Source organism: Somniosus microcephalus, chromosome 3, assembly GCF_052327205.1.
Source record: "Somniosus microcephalus isolate GS21.2 chromosome 3, FLI_Smic_1.0, whole genome shotgun sequence".
In the NCBI taxonomy this organism is placed as follows: domain Eukaryota; kingdom Metazoa; phylum Chordata; class Chondrichthyes; order Squaliformes; family Somniosidae; genus Somniosus; species Somniosus microcephalus.
In genome coordinates this window covers 197,103,491-197,121,608 of record NC_140989.1, presented here as the reverse complement: position 1 = coordinate 197,121,608, position 18,118 = coordinate 197,103,491, and the positions used below count along the sequence as shown (strand labels likewise).

Sequence of the window (18,118 nt, the reverse complement as noted above, 5' to 3'; positions counted from 1 at the left end):
GACCTTTTTGAGGGGCCGGCTCACCCACGAGGCTGGCTTCTTGGCGACAAGGGCTATCCTCTCTGCCCATGGCTCATGACCCCACTCCGTTTGCCCGCCACCCCGGCAGAAGAGCTTTACAATAGCAGCCATCAGGCGACCAGGAACATTGTGGAGAACACTATTGGTGAGCTCAAACAGCGTTTCCGCTGTCTAGACCATTCGGGGGGAGCCCTGCCCTACTCGCCGGAGCAAGTGGGTCGCATCGTTGTCGTCTGCTGCATGCTCCATAACTTGGCCATTCGACGAACCCAGCCAATGCCATCTGCCCCTCAAGGTCCAGCAGAGCAGGCGGACAAGGAGGAGGAGGAAGAGCAGGCGGACGAGGAGGAGGAGGAGGAGGAGCATGCAGACGAGGAAGAGGAGAAGGAGGAAGATGGGAGGGCTCCTGAAACTGGAAGGGCCGTCCGTCAGAGGCTCATAAGGACTCGGTTCGAGGACCCTCTGACGGAATGATGGGTCTCATTCGTCCTGCGCACTTCTGATCGTTCAAAGCCTATGAAGGCCACCATGAGTGTAAATAGTTACGATTACCATTGTAAATTAAAATTTTTCTTTATTTTCAACAAAGTGCTTCCTTCCAGCATAACAACGTGATGTCAACAGAAACCATAACTAACAAAATAACAGTTAACTCTCTGGCAAAGCCGCAAAACTAAACAAACCATCACCGACAATCAGAACAGGTGAGGGCGTCCTTGAATTTGGGGAAAGAAACGTCTCAGCACCTCCCTCTACTGCTGGCCCCTTGATGGAGACCGACTTCTCTTTCGCGGTCGGCCCCTTCCCTCCCTGCTGCTCCTCCGTAGTTGAACCCCAGTGGCGGCGTCAAGGATGGGGGACGCCTGGTGACTGTCTGCAAGCGCAGAAGCCCCTGAGGGACGGCCTGGATGACCTCTGGGCTTGGAGGGTGCAGAGGCTGGCTGCTTGATCTGGCCATGGCTGGAAGCAGTGTGCACTGTAGGTGGTGGCAGCTGCACTGCAGACATTCCAGCGGTGGCATGAGCAATGGTCACCTGCCGAGAGAGGACACCTGCACCATGGTCGGACGACACATTGGCTCTCGGAGGGGACCGGCTCGGCTCTACCGCCACAAGCGACTGCTCCACCGATTCCTGGCCTCGTGTGGTACTGGAAGGGCCCTAGCTAGGGTGATCCTAGCTGATGCAGATAGGGTGGCAGCAGTGAGAGTTTGCGTTGCCTCAATCTGGGTCTGGACGAGGCCAGCAAGTGACTGCGTGGCAGCAGTGAGGACCTGTGTGGCAGGTGCCAGTGCTTCGGAGAAGCCCTGGATAGTTCTCTCCATTGCTTCGGACAAGGCTGGAGCAGTCCGTTCCACTGCCTCGGACAAGCCCTGGACAGACCTTTCCAGGGATTATTCGAAGCTCTGAACAGTCCTTTCCATAGCGGCCTCGAAGCCCTGGACAGTCCTCTCCATTGCTGCCCCGAAGCCCTGGAGAGTCCTCTCCATTGCAGCGCCAAAGTCCAGCACACTCTTTGCCAGTGTTTCTATCGACTGAGGCATCCTCCCCACTGCAGCCATAAGCTCAGTGTGCCTGAGCTGGGCCTGGGTGCTCATTTCAGCCAGGCTACACACCTCCTCTGCACTCTGTGCAGCAGTCATTGCTCCCTGCCTCGCCCTCCGGGGAGCCGGTGCCCGAACTTGCCTACCCCCCTTGCGTTGATGCAGGCCGCTTGTTCCGGCAACTGGCTCCTCATCAGAGCCCCCTCCCCTCCCCTCCAGGGAGCTACTATCCCCAGTCTGCAGATGTGTTGGCTCCCCTGCGGCTGGAACGGATGGTGCGGCTTCCTCCTGATCCTCGCCTCCGGAGGCACTGGCAGCTTCAGGGCCCGGATCCCGAGCTGGTGATGCAGCATCTGAAAGCAGGGAGGTGGAAGAGTGGCTTTAGCAAAAGGACAGGTTGGCAGCAAGGCATGCCAGATTGCGGCAAGGCTCTGGCATGGCTCCACAGTGAGAAAGCATGCTGGCGGGGGGACCAAGTGGAAGGAGACAGCTGAAAAAGGTGAGATCCTTACCATCGCTGTCGACAATGGGGTCGGCAGCTGCAGTGGTAACAGGACCACTCAGACGTCCTCCAAGAATCTGGTGCACTCTCTCCTCGAGCTCCGTCAGAGTGACCACTTGTGGAGGTCCTCCACCGGTTCGAAGCTGGTCCTTGCGAATCGTCGCCAGCTTGGACTGCAGGGGAAAGAAGGGGAAGTTCTGTAACATGAGGCCTTGAGAGATCATCTCATGCCCCCCATGGTGCAAGAGCCCTTACATGATGCCCTGAGTGATCATCTCATGCCCCCCATGGTGCAAGAGCCCTTACATGATGCCTTGAGTCAAATGTGCATGTGTGTGCCCAGAAAGGGGCATGGGTGCTTGCTGACACATGGCCATTGGTGCATCGCGCACCCTGTAGCCATGAAGTCAGGTGCAGATGGAGGGAATCAGAAGTTTGCATAAACACCACTCACCCTCACGACCCGATTGAGGTCGTTGAATTTCTTCCTGCACTGAACAGGGCTCCTGGTCGCCATGCTGCTGGAGTTGACCCTCTGACAAACATCCCTCCAAGCTCGGCGGTAGTCCTTTTGATTCGGCCTCCTGCCATTGTCAGGATAGAGAACATCTCGACGGCGCTCCACTGCGGCCACCAACTGCTCTAGAGCCTGCTCTCTGTCTCACCTTCTCCATCTTGACCAAGTTTTTTGCACCAGAGAAGGGCGTGCGCCGAATCTGAGGCCTGCAGGGCGATGAGTGTGGAAGCTGAGGCTGACTGACCCACCCCTTTAAGAGCCGGCCGGCGCCTGGAAGTCTCGTGGTTATCGGTAATTGAGATCACCTGCGCTGCGCTGCGCCTGTCTGCGCCGTTATTGGGTAGCGCCGGAAGTTTTGCGCCTTAGGAGGCCCGTGCAACGTCTGAATTCGCACCTCAATCACCTTGTGCCTGGCGATTGAGGTGATCACCAATCACCTCAATCGCCAGGCAGCGATAAGTTTCGTCTGGCTATAAACTTTGCGCAGCGCCAGTTCTAACGCCTCAAGCGGGGCTATACCCAATTTCTAGGCCTTCGTCTCCACAATGACTGCGGTGGTCACTGCTACCAATGCTGTCATGGACAGATGCATCTGCGACAGGTAGATTGGTGAGGACGAGGTCAAGGAGGTTTTTCCCTCATGTTGGTTCTCTCACCACCTGTCGCAGGCCCAGAATGACAGCTATGTCATCAGGACTCGGTCAGTATTGGTGCTACCGAGCCACTCTTGGTGATGGACATTGAATTTCCCCCACCCAGAGTACATTCTGTGCCCTTGCTTCTTCCAAGTGGTGTTCAACATGGAGGAGTACTGATTCATCAGCTGAGAGAGGGTGGTAGGTGGTAATCAGCAGGAGGTTTCCTTGTCCATGCTTGACCTGAAGCCATGAGACTTCATGGGGTCCAGAGTCAATGTTGAGGATTCCCAGGGTCACTCCTTCCCGACTGTATACCACTGTGCCACCAGCCGGTGGGACAGGACATACTCAGGGATGGTGATGGAGGAGTTTGGGACATTGGCTGAAAGGTATGATTCTGTGAGCATGACTATGTCAGGCTGTTGCTTGACTGGTCTGTGGGACAGCTCTCCCAATTTTGGCACAAGTCCTCAGATGTTGGTGAGGAGGACTTTGCAGGGTTGACTGGGCTGGGTGTGTCGTTGCTGTGTCTGTAGCCGGTGCCGAGGTCGATGCCAGGTGGTCTGTCCAGTTTATTATTATTTTGTTTCGTAGTGGTTTGTTACAACTGAGTGGCTTGCTAGGCCATTTCAGAGAGCAGTTAAGAGTCAACTACATTGCTGTAGGTCTGGAGTCACATATTGGCCAGACCAGGTAAGGATGGCAGATTTCCTTCCCTAAAGGACATTAGTGAACCAGATGGTTCCGATAGTTTCATGGTTACCATTACTGATACTAGCTTTTTATTCCAGATTTATTTAATTAACGGAATTTAAATTCCCCAGCTGCCGTGGTGGGATTTGAACTCACGTCTCTGGATCATTAGTCCAGGCCTTTGGATTACTAGCCCAGTGACATTACCACTACGCTACCGTTCCCTACCTTTCCGGGGAGATTGGACGCAAGAGATCATAACCTGAAATTTGTCTCCACCCACTACCGCCCCATGCTCATTGTTCACCCCAAATTGGCCAGGACAAGGTCCAATTTCTCTCCCTGTGTCTCTCACGGCACCAGAATAAGAGAAGTAAAATTCAAACTACTACACATGATGTGATATACCCCTGCTTATTTCTAGTCCTGGAGCCAGAAACTGGCATTTATATAGTTTCTTTTACATAATAAAGTGGCAAGGCACTTCATAGATAGATGAGCAAAACAGATGCTAAGCCAGGCAGGGAAAGATGAGGAGGGGTGCCTGAAACCGTAGCCAAAAGATGGTACTGAGAGGATGTTTTAAAAGGGGAGAGAGATGGAGAGGTTTAGGGGGAGAGTTCAAGAGAGTAGACTCAGGCAGCTGAAGACTGCCATTAATTGGGTGGCAAAGGCCAGAGTCAGTGGAAGAGTATTTTGGGGTTGGGACAGTGTAGACCTGGAGGAGGCTACAGAGATGGGGACCATGGAAGGAGTTTATGATGAGGTCAAGAATTTTAAATTAATGTATTGGGGAATGGGAAGCCAATATAGGCCCGAGAACATGATGATGTTTGAACAGGTCTTAGTGCGGTAGACGGTAAGTGCGGATCAGGTGAAGGACAGGACGCTGGCAAGGAAAATATTGGAGTAATCCAGCCTGGAGGTGACGAAGGCATGTACAGAGGTTTCACCTGCAAATGGCGGAGATGGGGCAGAGGCAGAGGTGGAAGTAATCAGTCTTTGTGATGGAATGGATATGAAATTCAACTCTGGGTCAAATGGGAACCAATGAAGTGAATGGTCAGATTCCGCCTGAGGCAGTGGCTTGGGAGGGGGACGGAATCAATGGCCAGGGAGCAGAGTTTGTCGTGGGGGCTGAAGATGATGGCTTCAGTCTTCCCAATGTTAAGCAGGAGGAAGTTATGACATATCCAAGACCAAATGTTGGACATTTGACAGCACAAAGGCAGTTGGTGAGTTGAGACAGTGGAGAGGTAGAGCTGGGAGCTGACTCCATGCCTGTCGACGACATCACCAAAGGGCAACGTATAAATAAGATAGATCTTTTGGAGACTCCAAAAGGTGACAGTGCAGGGGAAGGGGAAACAAACCATTGCCGGGTACACTGGCTATGTTCAGATTGGTACAACATGAATCAAGCAAGGACAGTTCCATGGAACTGGGCAATGGAGGAGTTGTGTGGAGGAGGATGATGTGGCCATCCCTCTGCACAGAGGTCACAATCACAGAGGATGCCATTTATTGACTTTGGATCGGAGAAACCTCTTCCCTATCTACATATCTACTTACAATTCCTAGTAATCCATACATTCAGCACTGCAGTATTAAAAGAACTCGGTAAGATTATCTAAAACAATGTGGAACCTGAAAAATACCCAGGATGACAAAAATTGCACAAGGAAAGAAGAATAAAACCACATCATATACCACAGCGGCCAGTGATCTCAATCACATACACTCATAGCCCTTGGAACCTTACTAAAATTCATTTAGCTACTACTATCATCCTTTAGCTTTACAGTATGAGCTTTACAACCTGATTTATACCAGGAGAACATGAACTGGATATATTTCCCACTTCAGATGCACAACCTCACCATCCCATTTGGCCCCGAGCTGAAATTCCAACCCCATAACCACCTCTGCAACATCGTCCGTCTTTGCCCCGCCTCAGCTCATCCGCTGCCGAAACCCTCACCCAGGCCTTTGTTACCTCTAGACTTGACTATTCTAACGCTCGCCTGGCTGGCCTCACATCTTCTAGCCTCCATAAACCTCAGCTCATCCGCTGCCGAGACAGTCACCCAGGCCTTTGTTACCTCTAGACTGGACTATTCTAACGCTCGCCTGGCTGGCCTCACATCTTCCAGCCTCCATAAACCTCAGCTCATCCGCTGCCGAGACAGTCACCCAGGCCTTTGTTACCTCTAGACTGGACTATTCTAATGCTCGCCTGGCTGGCCTCACATCTTCTAGCCTCCATAAACCTCAGCTCATCCAAAACTCTTCTGCCCGTATCCTAAGTCACAACAGGTCCCATTCACCCATCACTCTCGCGGCCGCTGATCAACTTGGCTCCCGATCCAGCAATGCCTCGAATTTAAAATTTAGTGTTCAAATCCCTCCATGGCCTCGCCCTTCCCCATCTCTGTAACCTCCATCAGCCCTACAAACCTCCACGATTTCCACGTTCCTCCAATTCTGGCCTCTTAAGCACCCCCAATTTTCATCACCCGCCAATGGCGGCCATACCTTGAGCTACCTGGGCCCTAAGCTCTGGAATTTCCTGCCTAAACCTCTCCGCCTTGCTACCTCTTACTCCTTTAAGACGCTTCTTAAAACCTACCTCTTTGACCAAGCTTTTGGTCACCTGTCCTAATATTTCCATGTGGCCCAGTTCCTGTTCCTGTTAATGCGAAGCACCCTGGGACATTTTACTACGTCAAAGGCACTATATCAAGTTGTTGTTGCACTTGCCTTATTATAATACAAAAAAGGATAAGACTAATTCACTGATCCTGTGCACTGAGAGGTGAGCTGTGCGCGAAGAGAGTGTGGGTCAGAGAATTGGACTAAATGGTTTAAATTACAAAGCATTGAGTTACTGGACCTGTGTACATGCTAAAGATTAATTATTTCCAAAGAACAAAGAGCATTTCAACATCCACTTACCTGGTTCTATACTGAGGATGAAGAATATATACTCCATCCTCATACTTCTCCTCCACGGTGTCCCTGTCAAGATTAGCTAAGGCTCTTGCTGCATGTGAAGCCTGAATAACATGTGGTGATTTCATCGCTTCAGCTAGTATACCAATCCATCCTATAATTCAAAAGTCCTAGACATTAGATTACAGATTGCAGTTTGTCATTTCTTCAGTAAGAAAAATATTCAACGATACGGACGCTTCACAATATTTTGAAGTCAATCGATGAAAACATTATTTCAATATGCTAATAAGCTCTGTTTGTATTCAATTTTCCCTATCAAAAGAACAGATTCATCTTTCTCAGAAGCACATAAACTGTATTAAGTGCTAGGTTAATCTTCATTTCTTTCAGGATAACCAGGAGATCTGGCACGTAATGATATCACCGCACCTGACTGTGCTATGGCTGAGTGGAGACGTTCATTTAAAGCCAAATTTCCAATTGTTCGAATGATATTTCTCTGAATTTTCTGAGAATCTTGACGCAGCTGGTATATTTTCTGAAGCAATTGCAGGCCTCCATTCATTATAATCTTGTCACAGTGGCTGGGAACCTGGTATTAGTACAAGTTACACAAAAGAGACAGTCATTTCAGCTTAAAGAAACTAGTATAAATACAGTAGAGACAGCATCACACAACAAAATGACAACACCCTAGAGAAAAGGTCTCTCTTTTTGAAAATAACCTACTCGTTACACTTGCATTTAAGAGTAGAAATTCATCTCTATTTGGTGATGAAGTAATGGGGGGGGGGGGGGGGGAACCTCCTACACAAGGCTCATATCGTCCCTCGTGTTTCCCACTTAGCGGGACAATTTTTCAAAAGACGGTAGACCTAGCAACAGCACCTCAGCAGCACGTCCCCATCCCCTGTTCTGGTCTGCTCCTCCAGCACTGCGACATTCAAAATGACAACAGCCCCTCATGAAAACTCCAGCTACCAATTTAAAATTAGAAACAGCCCACTAGTACAGGTACAGGAAGAGGTGCCTTTAAAGCAGCAGCCAGGAGGCAGAGATGCCATTTAAATATCAGAACTGAAGGAGCAGAGCAATGGCACTTGTTGTGCTGGTTAAATGTGAGAGCAGAGAGGGGATGTATTTGTGGATAGCCCTCAACATAAAGGGCAGAATTTGATTGGACTCATCTTCTCAATGTTTTCTTGGGGTGGAACTTCAGGGGCGTATTGTCTTCTACAAGAGTCACCGGATACTCGAGTATATAAAAGGTAGTGTTTGATGGAGGGAAACTTGTGGAGTTGGGCTAAAAGCTGTTCAATGGTTAAGATATTTAGATGACAAGAATGCCTGTTCATAAACAGACAGATCGGGCAATATGAATCACACTCTCTGGGTTGAAAGGAGCAGGCAAGCCAAGAAAAAGAATGGAAAGATATGAATGTGAGCACACCAAAATAAAAATGTAATACTCTTTTTGATTCAAGGTTCTATTTTCACATATATAACCTACTCCTTTAAACAGCCCACCTGTGACAGACTGAACTGTTTTCAGCTTTGACCTGAATAGTTAAATGGTGTTTTAATATTACATCAGCTGGTTTGTTGATTAATTAGCAAATGGTTCCTTTCATCAAAATGAATTGGTTTGTTCCATTATGACGACACATAGATTTAACATGGATATGCAAAGTGATCATATCTCAGTTGCTGTCCTGTAAATTAGGTAATGTATTTTCTGAAGATTCCACTCTATTTTTAATTGGACTCATGCATTTGCTATTGTTTCATTCATTTAACATCGGTAGTGTTGTTTACTACACTTAAGGGATTAAAATGCAGAAGCTTTATGACAGCAAGGGGAATGAACCTATTAAAAGCTGCTGGTGGGATAGAATCATAGAACGATTCAGCATAGAAGCAGGCCATTCGGCCCATCGTGCCTGTGCCAGCTCCTTGAAAGAGCTCTCCAATTAGTCACACTCCCCTGCTCTTTCCCCAGAGCCCTGCAAATTTTCCGTTTCAAGTATTTATCCAATTCCCTTTTGAAAGTTACTATTGAATCTGCTTCCACCAGCCTTTCAGGCAGCACATTCCAGATCACAACAACTCTCTGTGTAAACAAAATTTTTCCTCATGCCGCCTCTGGTTCTTTTGCCAATCACCTTAAATCTGTGTCCTCTGGTTACCGACCCTTCTGCCACTGGAAATAGTTTCTCCTTATTTACGTTATCAAAACCCTTCATGATTTTAAACACCTCTTTCAAATTTCCTCTTAACCTTCTCTGCTCTAAAGAGAACAACCCCAGCTTCTCCAGTCTCACCAAGTAACTAGAGTCCTTCATCCCTGGTACCATTCTAGTAAATCTCCTTCTTATCCTTCCTAAAGTGTGGTGCCCAGAATTGAACACAATACTCCAGCTGGGGCCTAACCAGTATTTTATAAAGGTTTAGCATAACTTCCTTGCTTTTGTACTCTTATGTCTCTATTAATAAAGGCAAAGATACCATCTGCTTTTTTAATGGCCTTCAAAACATGTCCTGCCACCTTCAAAGATTTGTGTACATGTACACCAGGTCTCTTTGTTCCTGCACCCTCTTTAAAATGCATCATTTTGTTTATATTGCTGCTCCTCATTTTTCCTATCAAAATGAATTACTTCTCTGCATTAAATTTCATCTAACATGTGTCTGCCCCTTTCACCTGTCTGTCTATGTCCTCTGTTACTATCCTCGTCATTGTTTCCTACATTTCCAAGTTTCATGTCATCTGCAAACGTTGAAATTATGCCCTGTATACCCAAGTCCAGGTCATTGATATATATCAAAAGGAGCAGTGGTCCCAATACCGACCCCTGGGGAACACCACTGTATACGTCCCTCCAGTCTGAAGAACAACAACCGTTCACCGCTACTCTCTGTTTTCTGTCCCTGAGCTAATTTTATATCCAGACTGTCACTGTCTCTTTAATCCCATGGGCTTTAATTTTGCCAACAAGTCTATTATGTGGTATAAAAACAGAAAATGCTGGAAACACTCAGGCCAGGCAGTTCGGACACGCTGAGTATTTCCAGCATTTGCTGTTTTTATTTCAGATTTCCAGCATCACAGTATTTTGCTTTTCTATTATGTGGTACTTTGTCAAACGCCTTTTGAAAGTCCAGATACACAACATTAACCGCCCTACCCACATCAATCCTCTCCATTACTTCATCAAAGAATTCGATCAAATTAGTCAGACACGATTTATCGTTAACAAATCCGTGCTGACTTTCATAAATTAGCTAATACTTTTCCAAGAGCCCATTAATTTTGTCCCAGATTATTGTCTCTAAAGTTTCCCCACCACTGACATTTGGCTGACCGGCCTGTAGTTGCTGGGATTATCCATCTCCCCCTTTTTTAAACAGGTGTGTAACATTTGCAATCCTTCAGTCCTCTGGCACCATCCCCATATCCAAGGAGGATTGGAAGATTGTGGCCAGAGCCTCTGCAATTTCCACCCTTACTTCCCTCAATAACCTAGGATGCATCTGATCTGGACCGGGTGACTTTTCTACTTCAAGTACTGCCAGCATTTAAGTACCTCCACTTTATCTATTTTTATCCTATCCAGTATCACAGCTACCTCCTCTTTTACTGCTACATTGGCAGCATCCTCTTCTCTAGTGAAGGCAGATGCAAAGTACTCATTCAGTACCTTGGCCATGCCCTCTGCCACCACAAGACGATCTCCTTTTTAAAATTTATTCATTCATGAGATGTGGTCATCGCTGGCAAGGCCAGCATTTATTGCCCATCCCTAATTGCCCTCGAGAAGGTGGTGGTGAGCCGCCTTCTTGAACCGCTGCAGTCTGTCTGGTGAAGGTACTCCCACAGTGCTGTTAGGGAGGGAGTGCCAGGATTTTGACCCAGCGACGATGAAGGATCGGCAATATACTTCTAAGTCAGGATGGTGTGTGATTTGATGGGGAACTTGGAGGTGATGGTGTTCCCTTGTCCTTCTATGTGGTAGAGGTCACGGGTTTGGGAGGTGCTGTTGAAGAAGTCTTGGTGAGTTGCTGCAGTGCATCTTGTACATGGTATGCACTGCAGCCACGGTGCGCCGGTGGTGGAGGGAGTGAATGTTTAAGGTGATGGATGGGGTGCCAATCAGGCAGGCTGCTTTGTCGTGGATGGTGTCGAGCTTCTTGAGTGTTGTTGGAAGCTCCACTCATCCAGGCAAGTGGAGGGTATTCCATCACACTCCTGACTTGTGCCCTGTAGATGGTGGAAAGGCTTTGGGGAGTCAGGAGGTGAGACACTCGCCGTAGAATCCCAGCCTCTGACCTGCTCTTGTAGCCACGGTATTACCCCCAATCCCATGCCCCTAATTTTGTGTAAATAACCTCCAGTGTGGCACCTTATCGAATGCTTTTGAAAATCCAAATATACTACATCCACTGGTTCCCCCTTATCTACCCTACCAGTTACCTCAAAAAACTCTACAAATTTATGAAACATGATTTTGCTTTCATAAATCCGTGTTGACTCTGCCCAATCCTATTATGATTTTTAAGTGCCCTGTTGCCACGTCCCTAATAATGGATTCTAGCATTTTCCCTACTACTGAGGTCAGGCTAACTGGCCTGTAGTTCCCCGTTTTCTCCCTCCCTCCTTTCTTGAATAGCAGGGTTACATTTCCTATCTTCCAATCCCCAGGGACTGTTCTAGAATCAAGGGAATTTGGGAAGATCACAACCAATGCATCCACTACCTCTGTAGCTACCTCTTTTAAAACCCTAGGATGTCGGCCATCAGGGTCAGGGGATTTGTAATCTTTTAGTCCCATTAGTTTCTCCAACACTATTTTTTTACTACAGTAATACTAATTCCTTTTAAGTTCCTCATTATTTACGGAATGTTTTTTGTGCTTTCTTCTGTGATGACAGATACAAAGTATTTGTTTAATGTCTCTGCCATTTCTTTATTCCCCGTTATAATTTCTCCTGTCTCTGCCTGTATGGGACCCATGTTTACTTTCGCGAACCTCTTCCTTTTTACAAACCTGTAGAAGCTTTTACACTCAGTTTTTATGTCTCTTGCTACTTTACTCTCAGTCTATGTTCTATCAATTTCTTGGTCATCTTTTGCTGAATTCTAAAATCCTCCCAATCTTCAGGTTTACTACTCTTTTCAGCAGCATTATACGCCTCTTCCTTTAATTTAATACTATCTTTAACTTCTCTTGTTAACCATGGTTTGACCAATTATTCCGTGGGGCTTTTATTCCTTAAGGGAATATATATTTGTTACGAATTATAAATTCTTTTTTTAAGTTTGCCATCACTTATGTACCGTAATATCTTTTAATCTACTTTCCCAATCTATCTTAGCCAACACGCCCCTCATACCTACGTAGTTTGCTTTCTTCAGATTTAAGACACTAGTTTCAGACTTAACTAAATCACTCTCAAACTCAACATCAAATTCTATCATGTTATGATCACTGATCCCCAGAGGCTCCTTTACAACAAGGTTATTAATTAACCCTGTTCCATTGCACAACACTAGATCTAAAATAGTCTGTTCCCTAGGTGGTTCCTCGACATACTGATGTAGAAAACTACCTTGAATGCATTCCATTAACTCATCCTCCGCACTATTACTGCAAATTTGGCATGACCAGTCTATATGAAAATTAAAGACCCCATGATTACTGTATTACCCTTGTTACATGCACCTCTAATTTCCTGATTTATACTCTGCCCAACGCTACAACTACTGTTAGGGAGGCTATAAACTACTCCCACCAGTGTTTTCTGCCCCTTCTTGTTTCTTAGCTCCACCCAAAGTGATTCTACATCTTGATTTTCCAGCCAAGATCCTTTCTCTCTATCTTTATCCCATAGTTTATCAGAGCTACACCGAGCAACCCCCCCTCCTTTTCTATTTTGCCTATCTCTTCTAAAGGTCAAGTATCCTAGAATATTTAGTTCCCAACCTTGGTCAATCAGCAACCACGGGGTAGATCTTCCCGAACCTGTCGGGAAGAAGGCGGGACTTCCCCTTTCGGGTTTTTGACCCGCCTACTTTGATGTCCGGCCAATCTGCGCGATTTTCCCTTGATTGACCTTGTTGAGCCCGCCCAGCGGGCTCAGCAGGCCAATTAAGGGCCACCCGGCAACAGGTGACGTCACAGACTGCAATTTCATCTGTCAAGAGTTTTTGACAGATGAAATATCAGTGTTTCACAGCTGTTTGAAGCTGTCAAACACTGACAGTCTGAGTTCTGACATGAGTCATTCTGCACAGACTCAGTTAGAACTCTTACCAGCACTCAAAGCTGAAGGCTGTCACTTTTGACAGATCGCAGCTGTTCAGCTTTCCGTTCCGGCTGAGTGATGCGCTCCCGACGGCTACAGGAAGAAAGGCTGTGAAGGGTAAGTACAGGTAAGTAAAAGTTCTTTACACACTTTAGACACACCAAACACACTTACCTTTACACTCATGCACCCATCACTCACCTGAACGCCAACATCGCGACCCCTCCAACTCCTTCAACCCGACGGCCCGCCTGCTCTAACCTGGCGTGGTTTGGAGCCGTCGGGAAACCCACAGGCAGTTAACAGGCAGTTAATTGGCACTAATCCCTTCCCGCCTGGTTTCGGCGGGTCCCAGTGTGGGGCGGGTACCCGCCGCCTCTGAAACTTACGTGGGGCGGGGTTTTGGGCGCGATGGTGTCGGGACCCCCAAATTCGGGATTTTCAGCTCCCGCCCGCCTGAAACCCCGCCCGGCGGCTGGGGGAAAATCGGGGCCCATGTCTCTGTAATGGCTATTAGATCAAACCCATTTATTTCTATCTGTGCTATTAATTCATCTATTTTGTTGCAAATGCTTTGCGCATTCAGATATAGTGCCTTTAGCTTTAACATGTTTCTATTTTTCCCTGATGTCACCTTAGTCACTAATGCCCTATTGCCTTTGTAAAACTGTCTGTTCCTGACCCATTCTGCACATTTTTACCCAAATCACTACTCTGTTCTATAGCCTTGACATTTCTCTTACTGCTTTTGAATTTACCCTTTCCTGAATCTTCCTTCCCCTCCACCCCACTCCCCCTTCATTAGTTTAATGTCCTATCTACCACACTAGTTATCTGATTCACCGGGACACTTGTCCCAGCCGGGCTTAAGTGGAGCCCGCCCCAACCGAACAGCTCCCTTTTTCCCCAGTACTGGTGCCAGTGCAACATGAAGTGAAACCCCTTCTTCCCACACCACTCTTTGAGCCACGCATTTAACCTGTTTGTCGTAGCTTGTGCCAACAACTGTGCTGCATGTAAAAGGAAAAAAATAATTTTAACATGACTACAAAGATTCTCTGCAGTGTTTGGAGCGAGAGAGAGAAAATAGATACAACTATTCACTTTTTGTGACTGAATGGCGTGGCCAGTTCAAAAGCAAGTAAAAAACACAGCAACTTGATGTTGATTAATAAAGTTTGCTATTTACTTGCTCATAGGAGCACCTGTGCCCAGCCTTCCTAATAAACACAAAAAACCCTACGGTTGACAAAGAGCGAATCACAAATCCTCCAACATCTCGCATAACAGCAGCAAGCGCTCCGACAAGAACAGTGGGGTGTCATGGAAACGGGTGATGTAGATTCCAGACAAGACGATCTACTAACTAACGTGAACCAGAACCTGGAACCTAAGGTGACTGAGCAAAATGATGATGGTGTCTACAGCTGCCAACCCCATGCCCAAATGCACCTACCAGAACCTTAATGAGCCATTCTTTTCTCATGTCAACTGGCTCCTCCTTAGTCAGAATATCCCGCTGCCACTAAATGTAAATGATATAATGTGCACTACTCTTGGCTGGAAAAAAAAGTGCAAATGTCGACAGATTTATGTAACTTTTTAAACAGGATTTTTAAAAAAAGCAAAAGTGCGATTAGCAATGATTGAGATTCTGAAATTAACATCTGCCTCTTGCTTGCAGGGTTAAATGTTTATTAAAAGCTGACTGCAGAAATAATGGTCTGATTATTCGGTTTCAGTTGATATGCTATAAATAAGCTCTGAGTTTCAGTGAAGAAATCACAACTATAAAGCAGGTCATTGGTCTTGCTGTGCAATCAACAACGGTCTGATAGTAATCCCTGCTGCCCAAAAACTAAAAACTGGAAATACAGCATCTAAAATGAGAAAGGACCAATTTATATTTCAGATGGAGATCCTTCATCAGAACCAGATAATATATGGAAGCCTCTTTATAGGACTGAGCAATAAAAAGATCCAGATGGCTGGAGACCAAATGCAGCCCGTCACAAAGCAGAGGGACTCGGCTCAATCCCCCGTCACAAAGCAGAGGGACTCGGCTCAATCCCCCGTCACAAAGCAGAGGGACTCGGCTCAATCCCCCGTCACAAAGCAGAGGGACTCGGCTCAATCCCCCGTCACAAAGCAGAGGGACTCGGCTCAATCCCCTGTCACAAAGCAGAGGGACTCGGCTCAATCCCCCGTCACAAAGCAGAGGGACTCGGCTCAATCCCCCGTCACAAAGCAGAGGGACTCGGCTCAATCCCCCGTCACAAAGCAGAGGGACTCGGCTCAATCCCCCGTCACAAAGCAGAGGGACTCGGCTCAATCCCCCGTCACAAAGCAGAGGGACTCGGCTCAATCCCCCGTCACAAAGCAGAGGGACTCGGCTCAATCCCCCGTCACAAAGCAGAGGGACTCGGCTCAATCCCCCGTCACAAAGCAGAGGGACTCGGCTCAATCCCCCGTCACAAAGCAGAGGCACTCGGCTCAATCCCCTGTCACAAAGCAGAGGGACTCGGCTCAATCCCCCGTCACAAAGCAGAAGGACTCGGCTCAATCCCCTGTCACAAAGCAGAGGGACTCGGCTCAATCCCCCGTCACAAAGCAGAGGGACTCGGCTCAATCCCCCGTCACAAAGCAGAGGGACTCGGCTCAATCCCCCGTCACAAAGCAGAGGGACTCGGCTCAATCCCCCGTCACAAAGCAGAGGGACTCGGCTCAATCCCCCGTCACAAAGCAGAGGCACTCGGCTCAATCCCCCATACCTTACACCTGTAGTGAGTAGAATTCTGGTACTTAGAAACATAGAAGATAGGAGCAGGAGTAGGCCATTCGGCCTCTCGATCCTGCTCCGCCATTCCGCCTTCCCCATAGAAGGAGGGGAAATTTTAACAGGCCCATCATTCCCAGGGAGGGGAAACACTTTCCGGTTATGATCTCATGCACCCCCTGGTGGCAGCACTGCTGCCAGCCTGAGAGCAGGACACCCTCATATAGAAATAGAAGAAAGAACTTGCATTTCTATAGCACCTTTCACATGCCAGGAAACTTCTCAAATCACAAAGTGCTTCATAGCTACTGAAGCTACTGATGTGTGGCCCAGAGTCCAATGGAAACAGGAGATAATTACCTTAAGGAAGAAGCTGATAGTGGGGAGCGGGAGGTGGGCGGAAGAGATCCATACACTGCCGTTGTCATGTTGACCCTGCTTCAACTCATTCGCTGCTGAAACCCTCATCCATGCCTTTGTTACCTCTAGACTTGACTATTCCACTGCACTCCTGACCGGCCTCCCATCTTTTACCCTCCATAAACTTATGCTCATCCAAATCTCTGCGGCGCGTAACCTAACTCGCACCAAATCCCATTCACCCATCGCCCCTGTGCTCGCTGACCTACACTGGCACCCGGCCCGACAACACCTCCATTTTTTAAATCCTCAACCTTGTTTTCAAATCCCTCCATGGCCTCGCCCCTCCCCTCCCCATCGCTGTCATCTCCTCCAGCGCCACAAGTCTTTGAGATCTCAATGCTCTTCTAATTCTGGCATCTTGCACACCCCTGATTTTAATCAGTCAGCCATTCAGCTGCCAAGGCCTTAAGCTCTGGGATTCCCTCCCTAAGCCGCTCCTCCTCCAAGATGCTCCTTAAAAACAGCCTCCTTAACCAAGCTTTTGGTCATCTGTCCCGATATCTCCTTCTGTGGCTTGGTGTGAAAATTTTTATTGATAACGCTGTTAAGCGCCTTGTGACGTTTTGCTATGTTAAGAGCGCCATATAAATGCAAGCTGTTGTTGTCATGGAAGGAGCTTGCATAAAACTTTCACCGCACTTGTAGCTGGAACGCATTTCCCAATTTCAAGGTGTTGTGTGAACTCATAGTGCCCCTGAAATTAGGCTATAGAATAGCAGGGTATGGAAGCTTACTGTGCTTGGTTGACATTCCTCTCATTCCTATTATAAAGGACATGGTGTGGAGATGCCGGTGTTGGACTGGGGTGGACAAATGTAAGAAATCACACAACACCAGGTTATAGTCCAACAGCTTTATTTGAAATCACAAGCTTTCGGAGCGCTGCTCCTTCGTCAGGTGAAGGAGCAGCGCTCCGAAAGCTTGTGATTTCAAATAAAGCTGTTGGACTATAACCTGGTATTGTAAAGGAGGTGTTTGTCCATTGATTTTAAATGAGTCAATACCTCTGCTAAAATATTGATGAGTAAACAATGCATGCAGGGCGTGACTAGGCCAATATCCATTAATAATCACTATCCAAAAAAGAGCCACCAAATTTTGGAATCACCTACAAATGAGCAACCCCCAATGCTATCACTACGACACCCTGAAATGCCAAGAGCTGACCATAAAAAAGAATACCCTCAGTCAACTAGTCCTGGGACTCAGTGAAATAACTACTAACAATACTAACAATAACCAGCCCCAGGACAGTGACAGGGTAACACAAAGAATTCGACCCAACACAATCGTCGCTAAGCAAAAGGAAAAATATCTGACATATTGGGCAGAAACAACAAAAACCCAAAGCAAACTCATTTGCTACTTGGCCCTAAACAGACAATACAACATAGCTGATTACCTGACCATGGTAAAGGATAACAAACTGAGAAGAACCTTGACAAGGTACAGACTTAGCGAACATAGCCTAGCGATCGAAAAAGGCAGACACAGGCAGACCAGGCTGCCAAGAGAAGACAGGATATGCTCTCACTGCAGTCAGGGAGTAGTGGAGACAGCGATGCACTTCCTCACAGCCTGTGGAAAATATCAGGGCATCAGGGAGAATTTCTACCAAAAATTCTCACAAATATGCCCTGAATTCAGAAATCTGAATGACAACCAAAAACTCCCATTCCTACTGGGGGAGGAGAGAAGCTGTGTAACACTGGCGGCACACTATGTTACAGCTTGCCATGAACAGAGG

At 47.3% G+C, this 18,118-nt stretch overlaps 1 protein-coding gene across 3 annotated transcripts in view; it reads right to left on the bottom strand.

Moving 5' to 3' along the window:
• Positions 1-18,118, bottom strand: part of serac1 (serine active site containing 1) — a 192,664-nt gene that overhangs the window by 75,444 nt on the left and 99,102 nt on the right. For all 3 annotated transcript variants that reach the window (XM_085982103.1, XM_085982102.1, XM_085982104.1), the window contains 2 exons: positions 7,299-7,461; positions 6,870-7,020 (listed from right to left, as the gene is read on the bottom strand). In XM_085982103.1, coding sequence (XP_085838229.1) covers positions 6,870-7,020; positions 7,299-7,461 — 314 coding nt within the window. The remainder of the gene's footprint in view (positions 1-6,869; positions 7,021-7,298; positions 7,462-18,118) is intronic.